The 23,871-nt window shown below is 47.5% G+C and overlaps 1 protein-coding gene across 10 annotated transcripts in view; it reads right to left on the reverse strand.

The window, feature by feature from the left end:
• Window positions 1-23,871, reverse strand: part of PHACTR1 (phosphatase and actin regulator 1) — a 570,997-nt gene that overhangs the window by 197,226 nt on the left and 349,900 nt on the right. For all 10 annotated transcript variants that reach the window (XM_086706265.1, XM_086706260.1, XM_086706269.1 and 7 more), the window contains one exon: window positions 18,639-18,803. In XM_086706265.1, the coding sequence (XP_086562391.1) occupies window positions 18,639-18,803 (165 nt within the window). The remainder of the gene's footprint in view (window positions 1-18,638; window positions 18,804-23,871) is intronic.

Here is a 23,871-nt window from a genome sequence, read left to right on the forward strand (position 1 = left end):
TCTAAGCCTTGTGTCTTCTTCACAAGATTCACTGAATTATTGAAGAAATATCAACTTTCATAGAAGTCACCATAACTAAAGAACTAACATGAAGGGCACCTGGGTGGCTGAGTCAGTTAAGTGTCCGACTTTGGCTCAGGTCATGATCTCACAGTTTGAGATTTGTGGGTTTGAGCCCCTCATCGGGCTCTGTGCTGACAGCTCAGAGCCTGGAGCTTGCTTTGGATTCTGTGTCTCCCTCTCTCTCTGCCCCTCTTCTGCTTGTTCTCTCTCTCTCTCTCTCTCTCTCTCTCTCTCTCACACACACACACACACACACACACACACACACACACATTTTGGTGTGCCTGGGTGGCTCAGCCAGTTAAGCGTCTGACTCTCAATCTCAGCTCAGGTCCTGATCTCACAGCTTGTGGGTTCAAGCCCCACACTGGGCTCTGCAATTACAGTGTGGGTCCTGTTTAGAATTCTCTCTCCTTCTCTCTCTGCCCCTACCCCACCTGTGCTCACTCACTCTCTCTCTCAAAATAAATAAACTTAAAAGTATTAAAAATAAACATTTTTTAAAAAAGAACTAGCATGAAACATTCAACTGTTTCCTCAAGTATTTTATTTTGTTCTTGTCAATCCTACTTATCAGGGACCATTTGTAAACAGTGTCTTTTGTGGCTTCTGCTAGTTTACATCAGTAACGATATCAAGATTATCTTCTAGCTGGCTCTTAACTAAAGTTCTCCCTACAACTGAGGTATTCTGATGAGGAAAATGTTAGACTGTGTGTGGGTTGCAACGTTCACACCAGGAGTTTAAAGCGAACTGCAGGGGCGCCTGGGTGGCTCAGTCAGTTAAGCATCCGACTTCGGCTCAGGTCATGATCTCGCGGCCCGTGAGTTCAAGCCCCACGTCAGGCTCTGTGCTGACAGCTCGGAGCCTGGAGCCTGTTTCAGATTCTGTGTCTCCCTCTCTCTGACCCTCCCCTGTTCATGCTCTGTCTCTTCCTGTCTCAAAAATAAATAAAACGTTAAAAACAAAAATTTTAAAGCGAACTGCAAAAGAAGAAGCCAGTCCAAAGAGAGGCCACGGTCAGCAAAGCTGTTACCACTCTGGAGAGACCGTCCAATGTTGGCATATGCTAGGAGAGAGCCCCCCTCTCCCCCGCTGGGTTTCCCACTGACCGCACTTCTAACTTAACACCACTACGCGGCTCTCTATCCCAACCCTGCTGAGCGTGAAGTCATTACTCTCCGTGTCACATCCCAACCTTTCCAGAAAGTTAGGGCCAAAAAAATACGCACACCCAATGTGCCGCTGAACCAAGTCTCCACCCTATAGTATAAAAGTATAGAAGAAGGATTCACTACTTACGCAGGGGCCAGTGGCAGGGTTATTTGTAACAGCACACACTCAAGGGAACGCAGTACAGTGGATGACTGATTCTGAGCAAGAACCTTACCTCCATTAAAAAATTAAGGGGCGCCTGGGTGGCTCAGTCAGTTAAGCGTCCAACTCTTGATCTTGGTTTAGGTCATGATCTCACAGGTTCATGGGATCAACCCCTGCATCAGGCTCTGCACTGACAGCGTGGAGCCTACCAGGGATCCTCAGTCTCCTCTCTCTCTGCTCCTCCCCGCCCCCCCCCCCGTAAGTAAATATTAATTAAAAAATTTTTTAAGTGCAAGAAAAAAATGATACGAATGTGTTCATTTCAACTCTGTGAAACCATTAAGAAAGAACGTAAGCAAATGTGTATAAGTGATCGTAATTTGTAAGGGTGTCAGGTAAATTTTCTATTTTGAAACTTGAATGGAATCTACTATTTTCCTTTAAATTACCTCTCTCAAATTTGCTATTTAGAATCGAAGCACAAAATTATGACCATAATTACCTCATACCGGGATGCAGTCTGCGATGAATGTGTTAAATGACTTGTTTAGAGACATTTTGTTAAAGATATGACGAGAATTCAACACACAAGAGCCCGCCAGCCTTTCCAGAACCACCAGAAACCGACAGGACCATGGCCGTGAGCGAAGGCACACTGTTGGGAGCATCTCTGTAAATATCCACCTGACCGAGATCTATCACATGATGTTTCAGTCGTTCACGAGGCAGGTGAGATTATCCTCATTGTAGTGGCACATCTCCTGGTGATGAATCTTTCCAGTTGTCCATGCATGAAATAGAGTTTTGTGTGCTGATGGATAAATTGCATAACTTTTCTTTTCTTTTCTAACATAGGGATCTGGTACTGTAAAATGAGGTTGTGGAATTATAGTTCATAGCCTGCTTCATACAATTGTCACAGAAATGTCTGGAGGTACGGTTCTCAAACTACTGCATTAAACGGCCCCTTCCTGTGTGTTGAGAAGCGGTGAAAAGCCCTTTCCATGGCCTTCCCTGACAATTTGCAGAGGCAGCAAGCAGCTTCCTACAATCTCAGACCACCTCACAGCTCCCAAGAAGCTAGGAAATGTACAGCCTAGCCACACGGCACAGAGCAGCCTTTCAGAGGACACGGAGATGTCGCATTGCCATACGGGAGACGTTTATTCTCTTCAGAAATCCATACTTGTTTGAGGACAAAAATACACAAACATTACAATAATCTTCCAGGCCAAACTTCTATCTGTCTGAACGTCGTTAGCACTGCTCCCTGACTTTCCTCACGAAGACCCCTCACAACATTGCTTAATTATAACTCACTGTGATTGGATGGAAAGGTCCCCCCAGATGCTTGGGGTCAGCAGCCACGCCCTCCTTCCCCAGGTCAGACTGCCCCTCGGAGCAGGTGCCTGGTACCCAGCACTTTCCTTCATGCATGTGACTTCATCAATACCTCACTCATTTTTATATTCACACAATGCCCCCGACCCAACTCTTCCCTGGGGAACAAAAAAAAGGAAGAAGGAAGACCTTTAAAACGGACCCTCACAAATCATTTGATTCCTATGTGGGCTCACGGTCTGTTTTTCTCCTAGGGTCCCTTGATATTTCTAGTCGAACAAACCCCAAATTCTAACTGCCTGACATCTTCCCCAAAACTTCTACAATTCAACAAGGAAATCAACAACAACAAAAATCAATCAACTGACACGCAGGAATAACTCATTTATAGAGAGAGACAGCGCGAGAGAGAGCGCGCTTGACAACTAGGGAGAGGGGAAGAGGGAGGATCTGAAGCAGGCTCCATGCTCAGTGCGGAGACCGACATGGGGTTCCATCCCAAGGCCCTGGGCTCATGACCTGAGCTGAAATCAAGAATCAGATGCTCAACCGACTAAGCCACCCAGGTGCCCCAAGAACTTGGTTTTTTAAGAGACAAGTTAACAAACATCATGTAGGTATTTTCCTTTGTTTGGGGGACGCCGGCATTAGTCACTGAGATCATCGAGTCTTCTCTCCAACACTGTCTTCCTGATGAGATCAGCTTTCTGAATTCAAGCGTGTTCCACACCGATCTCACCTGGATGTATGTACATCTTAACCTTTTCACTCTTGATGCCTGAACATCAATTGGAACGGCGATATTTCCAAGCAAAGCCCAGGAGACTTTGAAGTGAGACAGGCTTGCGTCCAAGTCTTCCAGGGCTTTACCATTAACCAGCTGGGTAATCCGGGGCAAGTTACTGACCCTTCCTCAGCCTCATTATCCTCATCTATAAAACAGATGTTAGCCGTAACAGACTTGTAGGACTAGAGAAGCCGTAAGAGCTGCACTGTGGCTGCTCTGGTATTTGTCATCCAGCACCCACTGATGACCCATTCATGACCGTCAGCTATTACCATCAGGATGTTTATAGTGCATCAAAGGCAAAGGGAAAAGGCCAGATTTTTCTGGGGAAACACGGGGGGCCCACGTGGGCGTCTATATTAAAGCGGTAATGGAGGAAGAAAGGTGCAGGTGTCCAATCAGACCGGATACGGAAGTAAAATTGGGACTTGATTCCAAGATACCCCCAAAATGAATGAGGATTCATCTCATAGCGTCAGGGTGCTTTGGGAGGGGAAGCCTGTTAGGGCAGAAATGAGGCGTTTGGTGCCTACATACTTATTTGGGAGACAGTGGGAAGGTCTGCAGAGTGCTGGCCCCGGGGTGGAGATCTTCACAGAACTGAATTTCTGAGTTCAATGGCATTCTGCTCTTGGCCCCATGGCGACTGGAGTCCAATGCCACCCTATGGATGGAGCCAGCAAAGGTCTGAGAATTTAATGAACTTAGGAGACATCAGATCGTCAGGCAGGATAAATGAGTGCTCCAAGAAGAAGAGAGAAGGGAAAGAATGAGAGGAGGACTAGAGCTAGGGAAGAGGAGAAAAGACAGACGACAGCATTGCACAGGAGGAGAGGTGACCGAGGCCGGTGAGAACGGGGTCTGCAACTGGGGAGACGCACGGGGCCTGCTGGCATGCAAGCAGGTGACAGGAACAGTCCCGAACCTTGGAGAGCAAGAGATACACCGAAGGAGACAGCACAAATTGTTGGTGGAAGAAACTGGCACGGGGACTGAATTTCTGATCAAGACATCAGCGGGAGTGCGGGAGGGGAAGCAGAGACACGGTCTGAGGGCTGGGAACAGAGATGTTGCTTTCTGCAGAGACGCTATGGGACTCAACCAGCATTCATTCATTTAACCAAAATGGCAGGCCACAGAGCACCTTCTCGTGGTCGTAGGAGTCTCGGTTCCAAATGGTCCCTTCCACTTTGTCTTGTGAGTTAACTGGCAATTCTTTTCTGTTTGTAGAACAGAACTGGCCTCAGACTCTATGGCTTATGTCCAGGCGGTCTTGGACAGAGTGACCAAGGCCCCCTCTTTGCCCAACACAGGCCTGTTTCATGCTTACTGTCTGTCCTCTTCTAAGCAGAAATGGCATCCCATTGTACTATCAAAAACGTCCACGTTTGGAAAATACAGTATATGGTCATCCTGTTTACACCTTTCTTTACCGTTAAGCATTCTGACTTGCCACAGATCCCTGATTTTCAAAAGGAGACTACACCCACGTTATTTTCACCAACCACCCCCCGCCCGAACGCCTTTTTATAAATCACACATATTTTTGCCTATGGTGTAGCAAAGGACAAACAGGATGAAGTGTTTCCTCAGAAGCCATTGTGTTTGTTCGCTTAATTGTAAATTCATAGAGAGGAGGAAATACCTTAGTGAGCTAACTCACTGGTACCTTAGGAAAACACGGGACAAGATCCAGCTTTGTGGAATTGTACCATGTGTCCAAAGCAGACTCCTACACTCAGGATCTAAACAAAACTACCTAAATCTAAGACAAGCTCACCAGAATTGTCACTTTGTACGTACACCATTTCCAAAGACAAACTATAAAATAAGTCTCTCCTTATTCTTTGATGCTTGTTGGGTTTTGTTTGTTGGTTTTTGTTTGCTTTTATTTTGAGAGAGAGAGAGAGAGAGAGAGAGAGAGAGAGAGAGAGAGGCACAGAGAGAATCTCACGCAGGCTCCACACTGTCAACATGAAGTCCAACACAGGGCATCGATCCCGCAACCGTAAGATCGTGACCTGAGCCAAAACCAAGAGGCGGACACCCAACTCTCTCCAAGAGCCACCCAGGTGCCCCTCGATGGTTGGTTTTTAATGCATTTTCAGAAAAAAAGTTACGATAGATAAAACTTAGTTAGAACATATTATGTGCAAGGTACTATTCTAAGAGCTTTCCAACATTAATTTCTTTTCCAACCCTCGCAACTTTATGAGGTGCCAGTGTTATTCCTATTTTCGATGAGGGAAATGAGCCCACAGAGTACAAATAACTTGCCTGAAGTAACCTGGGGGTTGGGCGGATAGGTCTGCGCCCTAACCACGCACCGAAGCACACCTCTTCTGATAAACACCGGATGGCTGGCGCCCTTTCGCAATCAGTTCCGCAAAGGTCCAGCTGTAAATCTAGCAACCGCTCCAGAAGCCTGTGTGACCAACGTTCGCTTGCCTCATCTACACATACTCTGTTCCCAGATGCCGCAGAGCATACAGACGTCAAGTTCCGCTGAAAACCTGAACGTGATGGCTCTGAATGGTATTTGTCTGGAGCCCGTATCAACGTACTCTCTCTTAGCCATTCGACAAATAGAAAGCATGTGCCGTGGGCATGGCATTGAACCAGACGCCATGAGGCACAAAGATGTGTAAGATATTAACGGCGACCATTAAGGGCATTCAAGAAAGACTCATGCTGTGACTCCCATCGTCAGTTTTCATTGATGAACTCCTTCTTCCTTCACATTTTGGCTTTACAGAGATGGTGTCAGGGAAGGAAACTGTCCTAGCACATCCCTGTTAAGTGTACATGAACTCCATGTTCCAAAGCACTCATGAATCACGAGTGCCCATTCTCATGGATCCGAAATGCAACATAGGTGATAAGACTACAGGCTGAGTTCAGGTTCTAGCTGTGCCATTGCTAGCTAGAAACTATTCAGCCCCTCCAAGCCTCAGTAAAATTTGCCTCTCCTCTTTCAGCTCTCATAAACAGGGGGACTCATATAGTTGGCAGCTACCTCCCTGACTTTTTAGTTCAATATGTACTTATTGGGCACCCACTGTGTCAGGTGTTGGCTCAACCCCGGGAGACGAGGAAAAGGCAGGGTCTCTGTCATTAAGGGTTTTATAGTCTTGCCACCTAAGAGTGATGGATATAGCTCACTTGAAGAGGAAACAATGACATCTTTACCATCCCAGCCCTAGGAAGGTACTGCTGTCCAGAGTCTTTAGCCTGTATTTATTAGAGACTTTTTTCTTTTTTTTTAACTGGGCCATTAAGTCTATTTTGCCTTCCAACTCCGAGGTGTTCCCTCTGAGGGTCATGATGGATCTGCAGGTAAGAATATTCTTTGCCTGTCCATGCTCAGCTCCTTTCTTAAACTGAAGCCTCCAGGGGCAGCTGGGCAGCTTAATCGGTTAAGCGTCCGACTTCAGCTCAGGTCATGATCTTGCAGTTCGTGAGTTCGAGCCCCGCGTCGGGTTCTGTGCTGATGGCTCGGAGCCTGGAGCCTGCCTCGGATTCTGTGTCTCCCTCTCTCTCTGTCCCCCCCGCCCCCACTTGCGTCCTGTCTCTCAAAAATGAATAAACATTTTTAAAAAATTAAAAAAAAAAAAGAGAAAGAAAGAAACTGAAGCCTCCAATCACCCAAAGAGAATGTGGGATCTAGCCAGATGCTGAAGGCTAGACAGCTTGCTTTGATGATTTCTTATTAAAATCAGATGCTAAACAGCACTCCGATTATTTGCATGTTTGTTTTTCCTAGTCACAAGTAATGTCATTACTGAAAAATGTGCGGAAATATATTTATTTGGCTTAACAGTCCCTGTGCTGATGTTTCTATTTCCCTTGGAATGCCACAGCCATGTTAAGGCAAACCTGGCATCGTGGTAGAGTCCAACCAATCATAAGAAAACACCTCCCTCCAGCTCATTTCCCATTTGGGGGACGACTACCTATTTCTCCTTCTCCCTCCTGGCCAAACCTCTTAAAAGAAGCCTGCTTCCTCTGGGGCGCCTGGGTGGCTCAGTCGGTTAAGCATCCGACTCTCGTTTTCAGCTCAGGTCATGATCTCACAAGTCCATGAGTTCGAGCCCGGGCGCGTTGGGCTCTGCCCTGACAGCGTGGAGCCTGCTTGGGATTCTCTCTCTCTCCCTCTCCCTCTCTCTCTCTCTCTCTCTGCCCCTCCTCCACTCACGCTGTCTCTCTCAAAAAACAAACTTTAAAAAATAAAGAAGTCTGCTTCCTCTTCTCTCGTTCACGCCCCAACCACAGGCTATCTAAATCCCAGCCAGGTGGGTTCCCCAAAACCGTTCTCCCCAGAACACCAATGACCAGTTGTCACCAGTTTTCACTCAACACACAGGATGCTCCTCCGTCCTTGCCATCCCGTCAGGACCTGCCAGAGTTGACCCTTCTCCTTTCCTGAACACTCTCCTGTTCTGCACAGGTGATAACTACCAGCTCCTCCCGGGTTTTTTCCTAGCTCTCCAGTGGGCCTCGCCTGTCCTCCGGAAGCTTCCACTGCCTCTGCACATAACTTACAGGGCGGTGGTCTTCCGGGTGCTCTTCTGCAGCCCTTCTGTGCTTCTCACTTTGTATCTTCACCTTGGAGTTCCCACCCCAGGGCTTCAAACGAATAAGCAGGCACGCATGACTTCCAGATCTCTCCTGATCTCAGTTCTCTACATCCAGTAGCCTTCTATCTTGGGCATCTTGGAAGCACATGAAAGCCACCCTACCCCGAAATCAATCATCAATTCCCCCACCAACCCACTCATCTTCAGTGTCCTCGATGGAGTGACTGGTGCCTCTACCCATCTTACTACTCGGCGAGAAGCCAGACTGGTGCTTTCCTCTTCCCTCACCCTCCCCATCCGACCTGTGCTCATTCTGTCTTCTAAAGACCTCTTGCAACGGTCCACACTCTTGGGTGCCTAATGCCCCCATCCTAGTCTGGGACTGTCTTCATCTTTCCCCGGCCTTACAACCAACCACTTGCTTCCTCCCACCAACAGCATCCTTGTGACCCACATCAACAGGAATGCTCAAAATCCCACTTGATTCCAGGAGAGCAAGGAGGGGTCTCCTTAAGCGTATCACAGTCTCCTCTCATTCCACAAATACATACATGGAGTTATATTATGAAGCTGACGACAACATTTGGTCGCACTCCAAACTTTGCCCAGGCTCAAAGAATGTTCTTGCTAAAAGGCAAGTCCTCCAATGGCTTCAGTAGGATGGGGCACTGAGGTCAAGTCCAGACTCTGTAAGAGACCCCGTGAGGCCCTTCACAAGCAGATCCTTGCAGATCCTTCTTTCTCCTCATTTTTCACTACCCTCTGCTTCTCCCCCTCAGCAATCCTTCTCAAACCCAAGCCTCTCTTTTAAGCTGTGGATTGACAATCTCTCCTCCTCTCTTCTCCAGACGCTCCTACACTTTTCTTTCCACCAGGAGAGAAGACTTCCTCACATTCATTGCCTCAGGCTTTGGTTAAACAACCATTTCTCTGGGGCACCTGTCCTGGTAACTTGTAACTCAGCTGGGTTTGTCTAATTTGAGGGTTTTTTTTTTTTTATGTTTATTTTTGAGAGAGACAGAGAGAGAGGGAGACACAGAATCCGAAGCAGGCTCCAGAATCTGAGCTGTCAGCACAGAGCCCAACGCCGGGCTCGAACTCATGAACCACAAGATGATGACATGAGTTGAAGTCGGACACTTAACTGACTGAGCCACCCAGGCACCCCTGTCTAATGTGAGTTCCTGGAGCCCCCGTGTGTCTCCTCTAATATCACAGACACTTGACTGTAATTGCTGGTTTTATTATCTATTTTTCCCTCAAGATCCCAACGTTTGGGAGGCAGGGGTCAGATATCTACTTGTGGTATTTTGGGGGATGATGGTGGTGCCTGGCACATAAATCAATGCAACCTGCCAAGCTGCTATCCTTACTGAACCCTCCACGGCTCACAGGTGTTTAAAAACCTAAGCTCTGACCAAGTAGATAACGTTACCTTGTTAGTTTGAAACGGGGACTCCACGGGACCACTGACGTTAGGGTACGAAGACCTATGCCATCTCTCTCGCAAGGGCACATGTGTCCGTTCAACAGCATCCATGTTTGCAATATACCGATTTCACCCCTCTGCCTGAGTGGGACGAATACGAACTTCCCGCTCCAGAGCTGTGCCAGCGATGGTCCCCAGGGCCCTTACAGTGGGCAGAGCTGGTCTTATGCTGGATATAGAGGCAGTGATTCCATTTGCTAACAGTGCTCTTTAATCCTATACTACAAAAGGATGTCAACGTAAGCCTCCGTGAAAACCGTAGGGTTTCTCTCTCTCCTCCAAGAAGCATATGCACTGCCCTTATCACAGGACAAGCTAGGAATCCCTAGTGGACAGGAACTGGCAGCGTGGGGTTCACCTGCCAACCAACCATCCCGGATCTCAGCGACAGGCTCCTTCTGAAGAGCTCAGAAGCCCGTCACACCAAGTCCAAAGGCGGAATCCAATTCCAATTTGGACGATCTTCATTACCCAAGGAGTGTTATTCAAAGAGCAACACTTCCAGAGATATGGGCTTGCCACGAAGGGATTCCTGGAGACTAGTGATTCCTAATGTCATCAATGGCTCCGGTGAATTGGTGCAAGAAATAAAGGAAGAGGAGTCCGGCCCTGAGGGAAAGGGCAGCCAGCAACCAGATGAAGTAGTGAGCTAACAAGCCAGGCTTCAGGGCTGGCTCTTGTTGGGCTGGGAGCTTTGGAGTGAGGAGAACCTACCGCAGAAGGGCAGATGGGCTCAGGGAGAGGAGCTCCGTGCTCACGAGACTGCCTGCAAGTGTCCCGCCCAAGGACACCATGACCCCAGTATCGTGTTGTACGGAAAACGCTGGGCAAAAGCGTGTGGGCTATTCCTGGACCCCGTCACGAACATGAGGGGAGTTTCCAGTGTATTCAGGCCTGGCCCTTCACTACTGCTAGCAGTTAGGGGGGCTCACACCAACAGACTGCTGTCAGGATTCACGGGTCCCCTGTCATGTGACAGGGCACCAGGTCATCAATTACCCCTTATTGCCAAGTTGTGGCCTTAGCCCAACACTAAGGAGGTAGACATGCCCAAAGGTGCAGTGAACGATTAAAAAGCAACCGCTGATTCTCTATGAATCGGGTTGTGGTCCTTTAAAGGTGTGATGGACTGAAACACCTCACTTTGGAAAAAGAAAATAGAGAATCTTTATAAGAAAATGTTAGGTCAGTAATTAGTTGAATGCTAAAACCAAAGAGAAAAGTTCCATTTATTTATTTATTTATTTTTAAATGTTTTTTTTTTTAATTTTGTTTATGTTTTTGAGAGACAGAGACAGAGCGTGAGCTGGGGACAGAGAGAGGGGGAGTCACAGATTCCGAAGCAGGCTCCAGGGGAAAGGCCATGGGCAGACAGAGGCAGGGACTGGAGTGATGGAGCTACAAGCCAAGGGACAGCTGGCTGAGGACAGCCCAGCAGCCACCAGGAGCTAGGAGAAAGGCATGGAACATTTACACCACCACTCCCACCGCCCCGCCCCCAGCTTCCAGGAGGAACCAGCCTTGCTAACACCTTGACTTTGGACTCTGGACCTTCAGAACTGTGAGACAACACATTGCTGTAGTTCTAAGCCACAAGCGTGTAGTGATTTGTTACTGCAGCCCTAGGAAACGAATACAGACACCCAAATCGCCTCTGCTCCCTACCCCCCTTTTCCATCCATCTGGCAAAATGCCAGCACTTGATGGACCCAACTGTCTACGTCATCCAGAGCTGTACTTGGACAGCCAAAGCCACTGAAGCAGTCACTGGTGCCACGTAGAGTCCTAATCTGAAATTGGCCTGACTCTGCACATCCCTGTCCTCCCCTCCCCATGAAGAAATGAGCAGACTTATTATCTGGAAAAGAGCAGCCGCCAGACGGGGCCAAGCCGGACTCCCGCCCTGTGCAGCCAGACCCTCTGGTGGCCTGGTTATTTCACGCGGGAGTTTCCATGCCTTTGCTGATTCGAGCCCTGCAATCTGTGCCTTGTATCCCCCCTCTGCCCCTAGCTTCTCAGCACCTCACCCACCCGCCTCGTCTCGTCTATCTTCCTCCTCGTCCTCTCTACCGGATCCCTCACGCCCGCTTCTCACCCTTATGTCACTTTTCCTGTACGATGACAACCAATCAGAAGGCACACACAGACAGCCCCTCGCAATCCAAGCACACACACAAGCCCCTGTAGACACGCGTACGTTTCTTCCAGCATCTCTCCTGTACTATGTCTTCTTCCTACTTCACAGCCAGACTCCTCCGAAAGCTCACTCCCATCGTCCCCCGTTTTCTATGAATTTCTCACTCCACACTAATCTGACATCTCTCCCCAAATAATCCACCCAGACAGCTTTTGCTAAGTTATCAATGATGAGCTCCAGCTGATCAGAATCACCCACACCAGACAACGTTCTTCCGTACCACCCCAGCCCCCTCACGGCACTGAACGTGGCTCATCACACCCTCCTTGAAACATTTTCCACTCCTGGCTCCTGTCACACCACATTCTTCTTGTTTTTCCTCCTACCTCTCTAGTCACCGCCTTCTCTTTTTTTTTTTTTTAAATCGAAGTACAACCATACGGTGCTAGGTTACGTTCAGGTGTACAACGTCATGTTACATTTCGGGGCGCCCATCAAGATAAGCACCTGATCCCCTTTATCTATTTCACCCACCCCCACCCCCACCTCACCCTTTGACAACCACCAATTAAAAAAGGGGCAGAGGACCCGAAGAGACATTTTTCCCAAAAAACCCATGGAGATGGCCAACAGACACAAGAAAAGATACTCAACATCACCAATCACCCCAGGGAAATGCCAATTAAAACTACAATGATATTATCACCTTACACTTGCCAAAGTGACTAAGCAAACAACCGAAGCAAAAAAAACCCTTGTGCTCTGTTGCAGGGGACATACACTGGTACAGCCACTGTGGAAAACGGTATGGAGGTTCCGCAAAAAATTAAAAGTAGAAATACTGGGCCACCTGCCTGGCTCGGTCAGTAGAGCATGCGACTCTTGATCTCACGGTTGTGAGTTCAAGCCCCACATTGGGTCTAGAGATTAAACATAAAACCTAAAAAAAAAAAAAAAAAAATAGAAATGCCCTATGATCCAGTAATCCACTACTGAATATCTACCCAAGGAAAACGAAACCACTAATTTGAAAAGATACGTGCATCCACAAGTTTATCACAGCGTTGTGTACAACAGCCAAGGCATGGAAGCAGCCAAACTGTCCGTGGATAGATGGATGGATAAAGAAGACGGGGTGTGGGGCGCCTGGGTGGCGCAGTCGGTTAAGCGTCCGACTTCAGCCAGGTCACGATCTCGCGGTCCGTGAGCTCGAGCCCCGCATCAGGCTCTGGGCTGATGGCTCGGAGCCTGGAGCCTGTTTCCGATTCTGTGTCTCCCTCTCTCTCTGCCCCTCCCCCGTTCATGCTCTGTCTCTCTCTGTCCCAAAAATAAATAAACGTTGAAAAAAAAATTAAAAAAAAAAAGAAGACGGGGTGTACGTATACAATGGACCATTACTCAGCCATAAAAAGAAGGAGATCTGGGGCGCCTGGGTGGCTCCGTCAGTTGAGCGTCCGACTTCGGCTCAGGTCATGATCTCGTGATTTGTGAGTTCAAGCCCCGCATTAGGTCCTGTGCTGACAGCTCAGAGCCTGGAGCCTGCTTCGGATTCTGTCTCCCTCTCTCTCTGCTCCTCCCTGTTCTCTCTCTCTCAAAAAAATAACATAAAATAAACATTAAAAAATGTTTATGATAAAATAACATAAAAAAAAGAAAGAGATCTGCCATGTGCAGCAACATGGATGGAGCGAGAGGGTATAATGCTAAATGAAATACGTCAAAGTCACTGCCTTTCGATTCTCCTTTATAAGTTCATACTCCTCTTTCGGTCACTAGTAATGATAGTCTTCCTTTGTCTTTAAGACTGTCTTTGGCCGTGTTTTCTTTCCATTCTTTCTATTCTATACTAGTTCCTTAGACCATTTCCTACATGGGCATCACTCTAATTAACACGGATGTGCAAAGACCCAAGACTTACGGACCCAGCGCAGACGTCTTCGTTGCATTCCATATAATCAGCTCCCAACTTTAGACATCACAAAACCAACTCAAATCTAACCTGCAATCAGAATTCCAACTCCCCCCCGCCAATGACGCACACACCCTCCCCCACTCCTTCAAACCTGCCACTCTTGCAAAATACGCATCTCAGGAAAGGCTACCACCATACCCCCTAACCCAACACTAGAGTATCAAACATGACCTTTCTCTCTCTCTCCCTCCTAATGACAATCCAACTTGTCATTAAGTCCTGCCACTTGTCCCTTATAACACCCAAATTCATCTACTTCTACTAGCAAATATTAGTCCAGGTTACTGTCATCTGCACGTGGCCTAATTGGTCTTCCTGGAGCCACTCATACCCTTGTCTAATTTGCTGTGCAGGATGAAGGCCCAGTGACAGTCCACTCTTTGGTGACCTCTCCAGCCTCAGCGGATATCACACTCCTAGCTCTCTAATTCCCTAGCCACTGGTCTTTCTTGCTTTCCCAGCCAGTTCAACTCTATTTCTTCTACCACAGGGCCTTTGCACAGGCTGTTTTGCTGCCTGGAGTGCTCAATTTCCTTTTTTTAAAAAAAAATTTTTAATGTTTGTTTATTTTTGAGAGAGAGGGAGTCAGAGTGTGAGAGGGGAAGGGGCAGAGAGGGGCAGACACAGAATCCGAAGCAGACTCCAGGCTCTGTGCTGAGAGCTCAGCACAGAGCACGATGGGGGGCTCAAACTCGTGAACCATGAGATCATGACCTGAGCCGAAATCAGATGCTTAACCGACTGAGGCACCCAGGTGCCCCTGGAGGGCTCATTTTCTAAATTCTTGCTCCTCTCCCGGATTTCAGCTCAAATTTCTCTTCCTCAGGACAGTTTCTTTGAGCCCTCAGACTGAGCCAAATTTCCCTCTCCTTCTCCCAAATGACTACCTCTCCTTCACTGCCCTTAACCACAACTGCGATCCTACCTGTATCCTTCTGTTTTGATCGCCTGCCTCCCCCCACTACACCGTGCGTGCCACAAGGTCACGGACAAGGTCTGGTTTCGCTCACCGTCATATCCCCAGAGCAGGTACAGTTTCAGTATGCGTAGGTATTCAGTAACATTCTGTAAATTTTTTTTTTTTAATTTTTAAAAATATCACGTTGCTCAAGGCCCTAGGTACGAAGAAAAGCTTAGAAGCACAAAGGGAATTTTGGCACGTTGTAGATTTTCAGGGCCAACCCCCTGCAGCTTGTGATTTTCTGTCAAGAGGAACTAAAAGCATAATTCGGTGGCATCTTCATAGTTTATCCCTGCCAGTTCTATTTCTCTATAAATACAGTCCTCATTTTCAAGGAATTTGGAAAAGACGGTTGCAGTGGACTATTTTGGGGAGGCGCTGGTCTGTTCTGCTTCAGGGGGGCTATCACTTGTCTTTGTTCCCAGAGCAGCCGTGGCCAGCACTGCTGACTCCACAGAAGAAGCTGGGTGTGCCAGGCTAACTGCCCGGCAGGCCCTGGGCACGGCCTCTGAGGACAGGCTGCAAAGCCTGTAAAGTTCACCTCCGGGGGGACCCTTATTTTACGGTCTATCCATTACTGTTGTCTCCCTATGCCATGGCATGGTGATGTTCCAGTGTTTTCACCCCCACCCAGAGCGCAGGTCGGGGTCGTGGTGCTGCAGGCCTTGTCAGGACGCTGGCCTTCCGCCTGGAATAGGAAGGCTGTATGAGCGGCACGAGATGTGGAGATCTTCGAAAGATTCAGGCAATCGTGGGGGCGCCCGGGGGGCTCAGTCGGTTAAACGTCCGACTCTTGGTTTCGGCTCAGGTCATGATCTCATGGTTCATGAGTTCCAGCCCCCATGTCGGGCTCCGAGCTGACAGCGTGGAGCTGGCTGGGGATTCTCACGCTCCCTCTCTCTCTGCCCCTCCCCTGCTCTCTCTCTCTCTCTCTCAAAATAAACACACTTCAAAAAAAAATCCATGCAATTGTTGATGCCAAAATTGAGGAAAACGTTGACATCATAATTTCCCAATGTAGTTTCCTTCCTGTTATACAACTTACAAAGGGAGATTTCTGGGCATGTCTCTGAAGATGTGCTATGCACAGACACTAACCTGAGACCCAGGAAAACCACAGGATAGCAAATTATGGCAAATTATAAGGGCACTTCACTGTGGAAATAAAAACAGGCCAAGTATGGGCTACGTTAATGTCCTTTTCATATATTTTTTAAGAGCGCAATTTGAAATACAAATGCATAAAATGGATGTAACATACGGACTTCTCTGTAGTTAAAACTGTGGACATTATCTTATATATGAAAGAACAATACGTCTGCACACATACAAATCTATGCACACCAGCTAAAACTGGCCGACCATTAACAATCCCATCATCAACCGACCCTCTTGTATACATAACGTTTGACTCTTATCGACACGTAGGAAAGTGTGCACTTTCAACTCCTACTTGAATATACATACAATTTATCATCTAATGAGCCCTTATGCTGCCATTTTTTTTTTCCTCCTCTGGGCCAAGAATTGGCACAAGTCTCTCCTTTCCAAAAATGAGGAATAATATTTCCCTTATCCAGTTAAGTACAAAGTATACTGAAGTGTAAGCCATCAACTTTTTTTTTTTTCTTAAACTGGAATAGTTTCACTCATTCCATGTACCCATCCATCTATTTGGATATAAAGATATTCCACAGTACATCCCTCTACCTTTTCTACTTTAGGAGCTGAATGTCTCTTAAAGAAAAAAAAAAACAAAAAACACTACATACAAATATCGCATTCAATTGCCAAGTTAATCAGTTAGGCCAGAGGGATGATAAGAACTTGCTAAGAATAGTTAATGATAAGAACGATTCAAACTGCAACTCTGCCCGTCATGTGGTTTTTTTTTTTTCCTCCCCTAAATGAACAAAGTGCTCCACCTTTTCATGATCCGTGAGTAATGTAATGTCACTGTTTTTGCATCTGTCAAAGGACTAGTTTTCCAACCTCCTGAAGAAGTCAGCACGCCTGATCTTTGCATGCAGGAAGCATCCAAGCTTTACCTTAAGGTCTTGCCAAATGGACAAAACAAAGCTCTTGATTTGCCGGGAGGAAAGGCATCTACCAACACCCTCATTAGGGGATTCGTGCTGACAAATGGCCATTTGTTAATTGCATGTTTGTTTTATTATAAGCCATTTTCCACAGCAAAGTCAGGAAGACCGTCATAAGGAATCTCGTGGAAATGGTTATTTTTTCCAGTGCTTACAGAACGCTACCTTTTTCTTTCTTGTTCAAGTGTCTTACACCTCACTGTGCCTAAAGGATATATTTAAGATTTCTCCTCTCGGAGGCCATGATCTAGTCTCACCCCGGCTGGGTGGACACGGGGGAGTCTCCCTCTGAGGTTTCTGCTTGCCCGTCAGTCTCTCAGTAGCGGTTAGAAATGCATGAAAGGCCTCCAGGTTTTAGTACAGCTGCGCAATGACCACGAGGGTGCAGAACGAAGTCAGGTGAAGGGGCTCCGTCCCAGGGATGACAGTTTAGAGATTCATGGAGTTCAGAGGTTCGCTCTAATCTCAAGAATTAACTTATTCTAGCAACAGGGGCATTGGGGCTTCCATCGAAGGAAGACTCAGAAAACACGAACCTGAGATGTCCACGAGAACTGTTTAAGATGTCAAGATTTTTGGGGGTGGCTCAGGTCATGGTCTCGTGGTCTGTGAGTTCGAGCCCCGCATCGGGCTCTCTGCTGTTAGCGCAGAGCCCGCCCTGGATCCTCTGTCCTCTCCCTCCCCGCCCCTCCCCTGCTCGGGCTCACTCTCCCTTAAACAGAGACAAACATTTTAAAAGACAAAAAGATTTCAAGACTTTTTGCAACTTTCCTGTGTTCGCTATTCTCTTTCGGGTTCCCCAAAGCAATTAGCGTTAAAATTCCCAGATCTGTGGACTCCAGCTCAGGTACAAGAAGCACCCCATCTCCTACTTGAGGGTTAGTCCTGGGGGTGAGGAAAAGGAGGAGGGGAGGTGATGATCCTGAGGAGGGGAGAGGATGGGTTGAGTTTTTGAGGATGAAGAGGAAGGAGGAAATAAAGCCCTGGAGTATAGGCCTGGAATGACCCGGGCATTCAATGAGCAAGATCAGAACAAAACGAACAGAAAAAGCATCTGCATAGCTGTTCCACCATCTTCCTTCAAATCCGACAGGGTGAAATCAGACCTCTTCCCGTATACACTTCCCTCTGCACACTCCTACTCATTTAAAACATATCCACATAGCATGCCACATAAACTCATAATTTTAAGTCACGTAAAGTACTATTCTTACCCCTCTTTTACAGATGGGAAAACCGGGGTACAGAGTTGAATAAACTGGGCAAGGTCACGTAACTACCAAGTATCAGAGCTGGGGCTTGAACCCACACAGTCCGACCCTGGAGTCTCTGCTCTGTACTCCTCAGTGGTGCTGACTTTCCTCTGATCCCTTTGCTGCCCATTAAGCTGTCTCTGCCATTACCGTGATCTCTGTCTCCATTCTCCTGTGTTTCCCTGCCATGTCCAATAATCATTCATTCAAGATTTTTCCACCGTGGCATCACCTACTCTCATCTGCCAAAGACCATACAGAACTTATTTTCTGCTGTGTGCTGATTTTTACAGGAGCGGTAAAAATAAGGGTGAACAATGAGAAGCAGATTCTCAGGGGAGGAAAGAAAGCGTTCTACTACAGAAAAGGTGGAGTTCTAAGCCCATATTTATAGATCCAATACAAGTGGCCGATTAAAAACACAACAACCAAAAACCTGAGACGCAAGAAAACACACAGGGATCCAAAAGCCATTTCCAATCGCCCTGCAGAATTATTAAACACAGGAGCAATTCTAGGGCTTGATTTTCCTTCCTTTGGTTCAGACAGCTCACAATAACTAAATTCTACTAATTAACACACAGAGTTGAGGTCAACAAACTCCCAATGCGAAACGAAGGAAAAAAAAAAAAATCTTACCTGCAGATGTGTGTTTGAACTTTTCACTTTTCTTCTTCCTCCACTTCCAGGGCTTGAAAATCCTCCCCAGGTTGGCAAACTTACTCCTCCTCCGGATGGGTGGGGTGTGGGTACCTGGCACGAGGGAGTCAGAACGCATGGCCGCCAGCCTCTCCACTTCCTCCGCTGTTTTCCCCGAGAAAGAGATGGAAATAGAGAGAGAGAGGGGGGAATAAAAGTGTTAAAATGGGATCCTCACAGATGGCCAGCGTTTTCCATGGTTACAGATAACAGAAACCACATGACTGAGGCTCCGTTTCTCTTTTCTGCCTCGTGGGTTGGAAGTCACACTGACGGGTTCTAAAGGCTGGAGACGGTCCATCAGAACCCTGAGGATCTGGGGCACCCCCCAATTTACCCAACCTCAATGCACACCAGAGGAAGAGGTCAATGAGGTGGCGGGAACAAACCCTCTTGACACATCAAGATTCCCCAATGAGGCAGGAAGAGGGCATTAGAAAGAGTCAAGTGACAGCCTGTGGAACACCTGGTCCAGCAAGATCTCACATAAGACTGGGCAGATGCCATCGCTGTAACACTGTCTGCTGAGACCAGAGGAGGGAGAGAAAGCATTGACCAGCTGTCTGTTTCAACGCCAGTGTCTCCACTGCCATGACTCTCCTTCCTGCTTTGCCCAGAACCAAAGCAGCACTGGAATCTGTTGAGTGAGTGTCTCTACCTTGGATGGACGCATTGTAGAATCACTCACCCTTCAGCAGACTTTACAACTGCTCTAGTTCCTCTAGGGTTTTTCGTTCCTGGTGTTTTGCTTTAATAATAATAATAATAATAATAATAATAATAATAATAATAATAATAATAAAGATTCTTAGAAATCGGGATCGGAGACTGACTTGAGGGGACACCTGGATTAATCCCAGTAACTTCACATGTGAGGACACGATGACCTTCAAACTCATAACGCCCAGCGGACACCTTCCTTGGAGGTCACAATCACCTTGACCTCCTTCATCACTTGTGAAGACGCAACTCTTTTCCAACTTATGTGAGAATCTGCATACCCCAGTGAGGGACATATAGCCAGGTTTGACTTTCTAAGACAGAAAGAATTAGAAAAAAAAAAAATAATAATACTCCCCTTGGCAAAATCAGGAGGGTGAGAGACACTCACTGTTCTAGAAAGTTAGGCTACATCTAGAGTCATGGGACTGATCCAAAACCACTCTGTTGGGCCTCTATCACCATCTTTGGAAAAATCACGCAGGCTTTGGCAACACAGGCTTCCTCCGAAGCTCCATCTCACGGCCTGGTAGTCTGCCTGAGACGGTTTTAACTCAAGAGACTCACTTACGCAAGAAATATATAGGGCATCTCCACCATGTGCCAGGCGGTGCGCTTGGTGACAGAGAGGACAGGTTGGCAAAGGCTCCTGACAGCAAGACTGAAGGGAAGTAGATGTATGTGGGAGATGTCGGGGAGCGAAACCAACAGGACATAGTGGGAGGGCCCGAGGGACAGGAGGTAGATCATTCCTAACGGCCAGACTTACGCCAGTGGAGTGACCCCCTTCGCTGACGGAAACAGGGAACACAGGGAAGGTGCAGGTTTGGTGTTGAGGGCAGCAACAATGTGGACGTGTTGCAAAGTGATGGCCCTTAAACCTCTGACTCCATGGTTACATGCATGGCAGCTCCTTTTTTTTTTTAATGTTTATTTTTGAAAGAGAGAGATAGAGCATGAGTGGGGGAGGGGCAGAGAGCGAGGGAGACACAGAATCCGAAGCAGGCTCCAGGCTCCGTGCTGTCAGCACAGAGCCCGATGCGGGACTCGAACTCACAGACGGCGAGATCATGAGCTGAGCCAAAGTTGGACGCTTCACTGACTGAGCCACTCAGGCGCCCCAGAAATCATTCTCTTTAAATGGTATCTGCTGCTTGGGTGGGTGCTTCTTCAACAATGCTCAGTAGCTGAGTCGCTATAGGGAGATCAGCCTTGGAAGCCAAGCCCCCACGAGAAATATAATGGTAAGGGTACAAGCCGGATAATTTCCAAATGTGGAAATTACACACTAAAGGTTTTTTGTGTCCAGGAAAGAAGCAAAGTTGAGACAGTCCAGTGATTTGATTTTCACAAGATCACTTTCTCCTTCACATCCATCACCTTGTTTCCTTGTTTCTTTCCTTCGTCTCTAATGAGTGTTGCTCGTCCAGATTTTGCAAGACTCCAAACCTGCATTCCCAACCCCAGTCTCCAGCTTTCAAACCTATTTATTTTTTTAATGAAAAAAACATGTTCATTTTTGAGAGAGAGAATGCAAGTGAGGAAGGGGCAGAGAGAGGGGGGGGACAGAGGATCCGAAGTGGGCTCTGTGCTGACCGCAGCGAGCCCGACGTGGGGCTCGAACTCACAAACCACAAGATCATGACCTGAGCCAAAGTCAGATGCTTAACTGACGGAGCCACCCAGGCGCCCCAACCTATATTTTACACTATCGCGAGAGGACTCTTCCAGAAGCCTGCTTTTCCCAGAAGTTTTCGGTGGCTTCCCACAACTTACAGTAGAGAGTTCTGACTTTCTGTCTTGGCCTCTGGAACCTCCATCTGAGTGGTTTGCCCAGAATTATCTGCTAGTTTCTCCCTCAACACACACGGTAGCCAAAACGGAAGTCTCGCTCAGCAACGGTCCCATCCTGGGATCTGCAGACCCCAACAGGCCATCATACACCACTGAAAATACATGCACGAGTTTGAGCCCATCTTGGTATCTGCCCTTGGTTGGGAGAGTTTCTACCTTTCTTTTGATTCTCTAATCTAAGACACAATAGATAAAAAATTTTAAAGTACCCAGTTTGAGACTGCTCCAAATGTAGCCATCCTGAAATATTTTCTATGAAAGGTTTGATAAAGGAAGAGATTATATACTGAATCCCTCAAAAAAAAGAAATCAAGGTGTAAGTTATTCAGGACTGGTACTGAGATTTGCTCTCCCAGTTGACATCCAGTAATAATTTGTTAAATAATCTGAGGACATTTGATTCAGTCTGTTGACACCACGTCTTGCGAAGGATAAAATCAGACTCGCTAGCTGCCTTAAGAAAAATGCACCACCAGGACCAAAAAGTGGTGTCATAATCACATCTGTTCGAAAATGAATAAAAATTATTCTGAAATTACATTAAAATAATTACAAGAAATTAGGAGTGCCTTGGAAAAACCCAGAGTGGCAAGGAGCTGACAGAGTTTTCTAAAGGTGTAATTAGAACTCCATAGTTAAATGGATCTTTAATAAGTACATTATGAAATGCAGGGTGTTTAGCCTGTTTAAGTACATATTATTGAGCAGACTGGATTACTCTAACTGATTTATAGTTTCATCAGCCACATTACATTCTCCCCCAATTCACTTGACAATAGAGGTTGGTTCCCAGCCTGTCTACTTTGCCAGTGGATAAGGAAATTTAGGAGGTTTACGGGTGAGGATTGGCACCCTAGGGTAAGGATGGGGAGAAAAGCAACAGAAAGTAAAACAGAACTCCGAATAAAGTGGTCTCCAAGGTCGCGGAAGCACGGGAGGGAACAGGATGGGGACCAGGGGACAGGAAGGGCACACAGGCCAGGCGCGTTGAATACAACAGCCTTCTTTTGCCACAGATGATGAAAAGGCTCCTTTACCCAAGCCCACTGCTCTGGAACGTGGCTTCCTCATGCTGCAGAGAGAGGAGACAGCTGTCCGGAGAAACTGCTCACTTAGACATGAATCAGCTCGAATGTCAACTGCCAGGCCAGCATGCTGAACCAAAAGGGAGGAGGTGGCCGGCTGAGCTGCTTCAGAGATCTGCAGGAGAAAGGGGAGGCCTGGCCAGATGAGCTCTGGGATCTTTCCAGGGCCTCCAGGAAAATGCTCTTCTAAGGGACCAGGCGGCCTGGGCTCCCTTTCATGACATGTCTAGGATTTGCTTCACTCAGAGGGAGCAAAGTGGTTGGGACGTGATTTTTGTTTCCCTTTAGAAAAACAGAAGAGAGGAGCCCGGGTGGCTCAGTTGGTTGAGCGTCGGACTCCTGATCTCGGCTCAGGTCACGATCTCGCAGTTTGTGAGCTCGAGCCCCGCGTCAAGCTCTGCGCTGACAGTGCAGAGCCTGTTTGGGATTCTCTGTCTCCTTCTCTCTGCCTCTCCCTTGCTCACACTCTCTCTCTCTCAAAAATCAATAAACATTAAAAAAAATAGAGAGAGGGGTGCCTGGGTGGCTCAGTCGGTTGGGCATCCGACTTCAGCTCAGGTCACGATCTCGCGGTCCGTGAGTTCGAGCCCCGCGTCGGGCTCTGGGCTGATGGCTCAGAGCCTGGAGCCTGTTTCCGATTCTGTGTCTCCCTCTCTCTTTGCCCCTCCCCCGTTCATGCTCTGTCTCTCTCTGGCTCAAAAATAAATAAACGTTAAAAAAAATTTTTTTTTAAATATATAGAAAAGCAGGAGAGAAAAGACTTAACAGATGCATGATTTCCATTATGGAGAACCCAAGCACCTGTATCTGCATGTGCCCGAAGCCTGTCCCTTCTGGAAGCCTGGGTTGCTCCTGGTGGGCTCTTAAAGCATGCAACAGGGGGTGGGCAAAGCAGGGGGCACTTCGGCTAGCACCCTTACCATTCTGTTTCTCATGGGGGCTCGGCTTCCAAGGCTCATCCAAAGGAAGAACTCCAACCCAGGAGTCCTAGAAAGTGTTAGTCATACAATTACCCCCCCGAGAAGTTCACAAGCCACAGGGTCTGTGCTATGTGATGCCTGTAGTCATGAACGGAGGCAGAAAGACCAGGATCTCTGTCTATCCCTCCTCCCCCTGAGACCTCTCTGCGTGCCGAGTGCTCCTTGGAGTTTTGGAGGACCCGAGATTCTTGCAAATTGGATACCAGCCTCGCAACCCAAAGTGAACTCAGAAATAGAAAGCTTATGTAGCCGGATCTGATAACATGCGCTCCTTCCAATTCATGAGGAGGGGATGTCGTGTCCACATTTCAGCATCCTAGGAGTGGTGGCCAAAGATGGGGGTGGAGGGGAGGTTAGCGGTCAGTTGATGATGCTCAACGGCCCAGGGCCGAACCCCGCCCCCCACCTTTCGGCCATACTTTTCCTCACAGCTGCCAGATGGTGTCAAACGAATACCCGGCCACACAGGAAATTCTCCACGACCCTGTCTTCCCCCTTTGGAAACACATATTCGTGCTTTTACGGACATACCTT

Source organism: Puma concolor, chromosome B2 (assembly GCF_028749965.1).
Source record: "Puma concolor isolate L17-30 chromosome B2, mPumCon1.1.hap2, whole genome shotgun sequence".
NCBI lineage: Eukaryota > Metazoa > Chordata > Mammalia > Carnivora > Felidae > Puma > Puma concolor.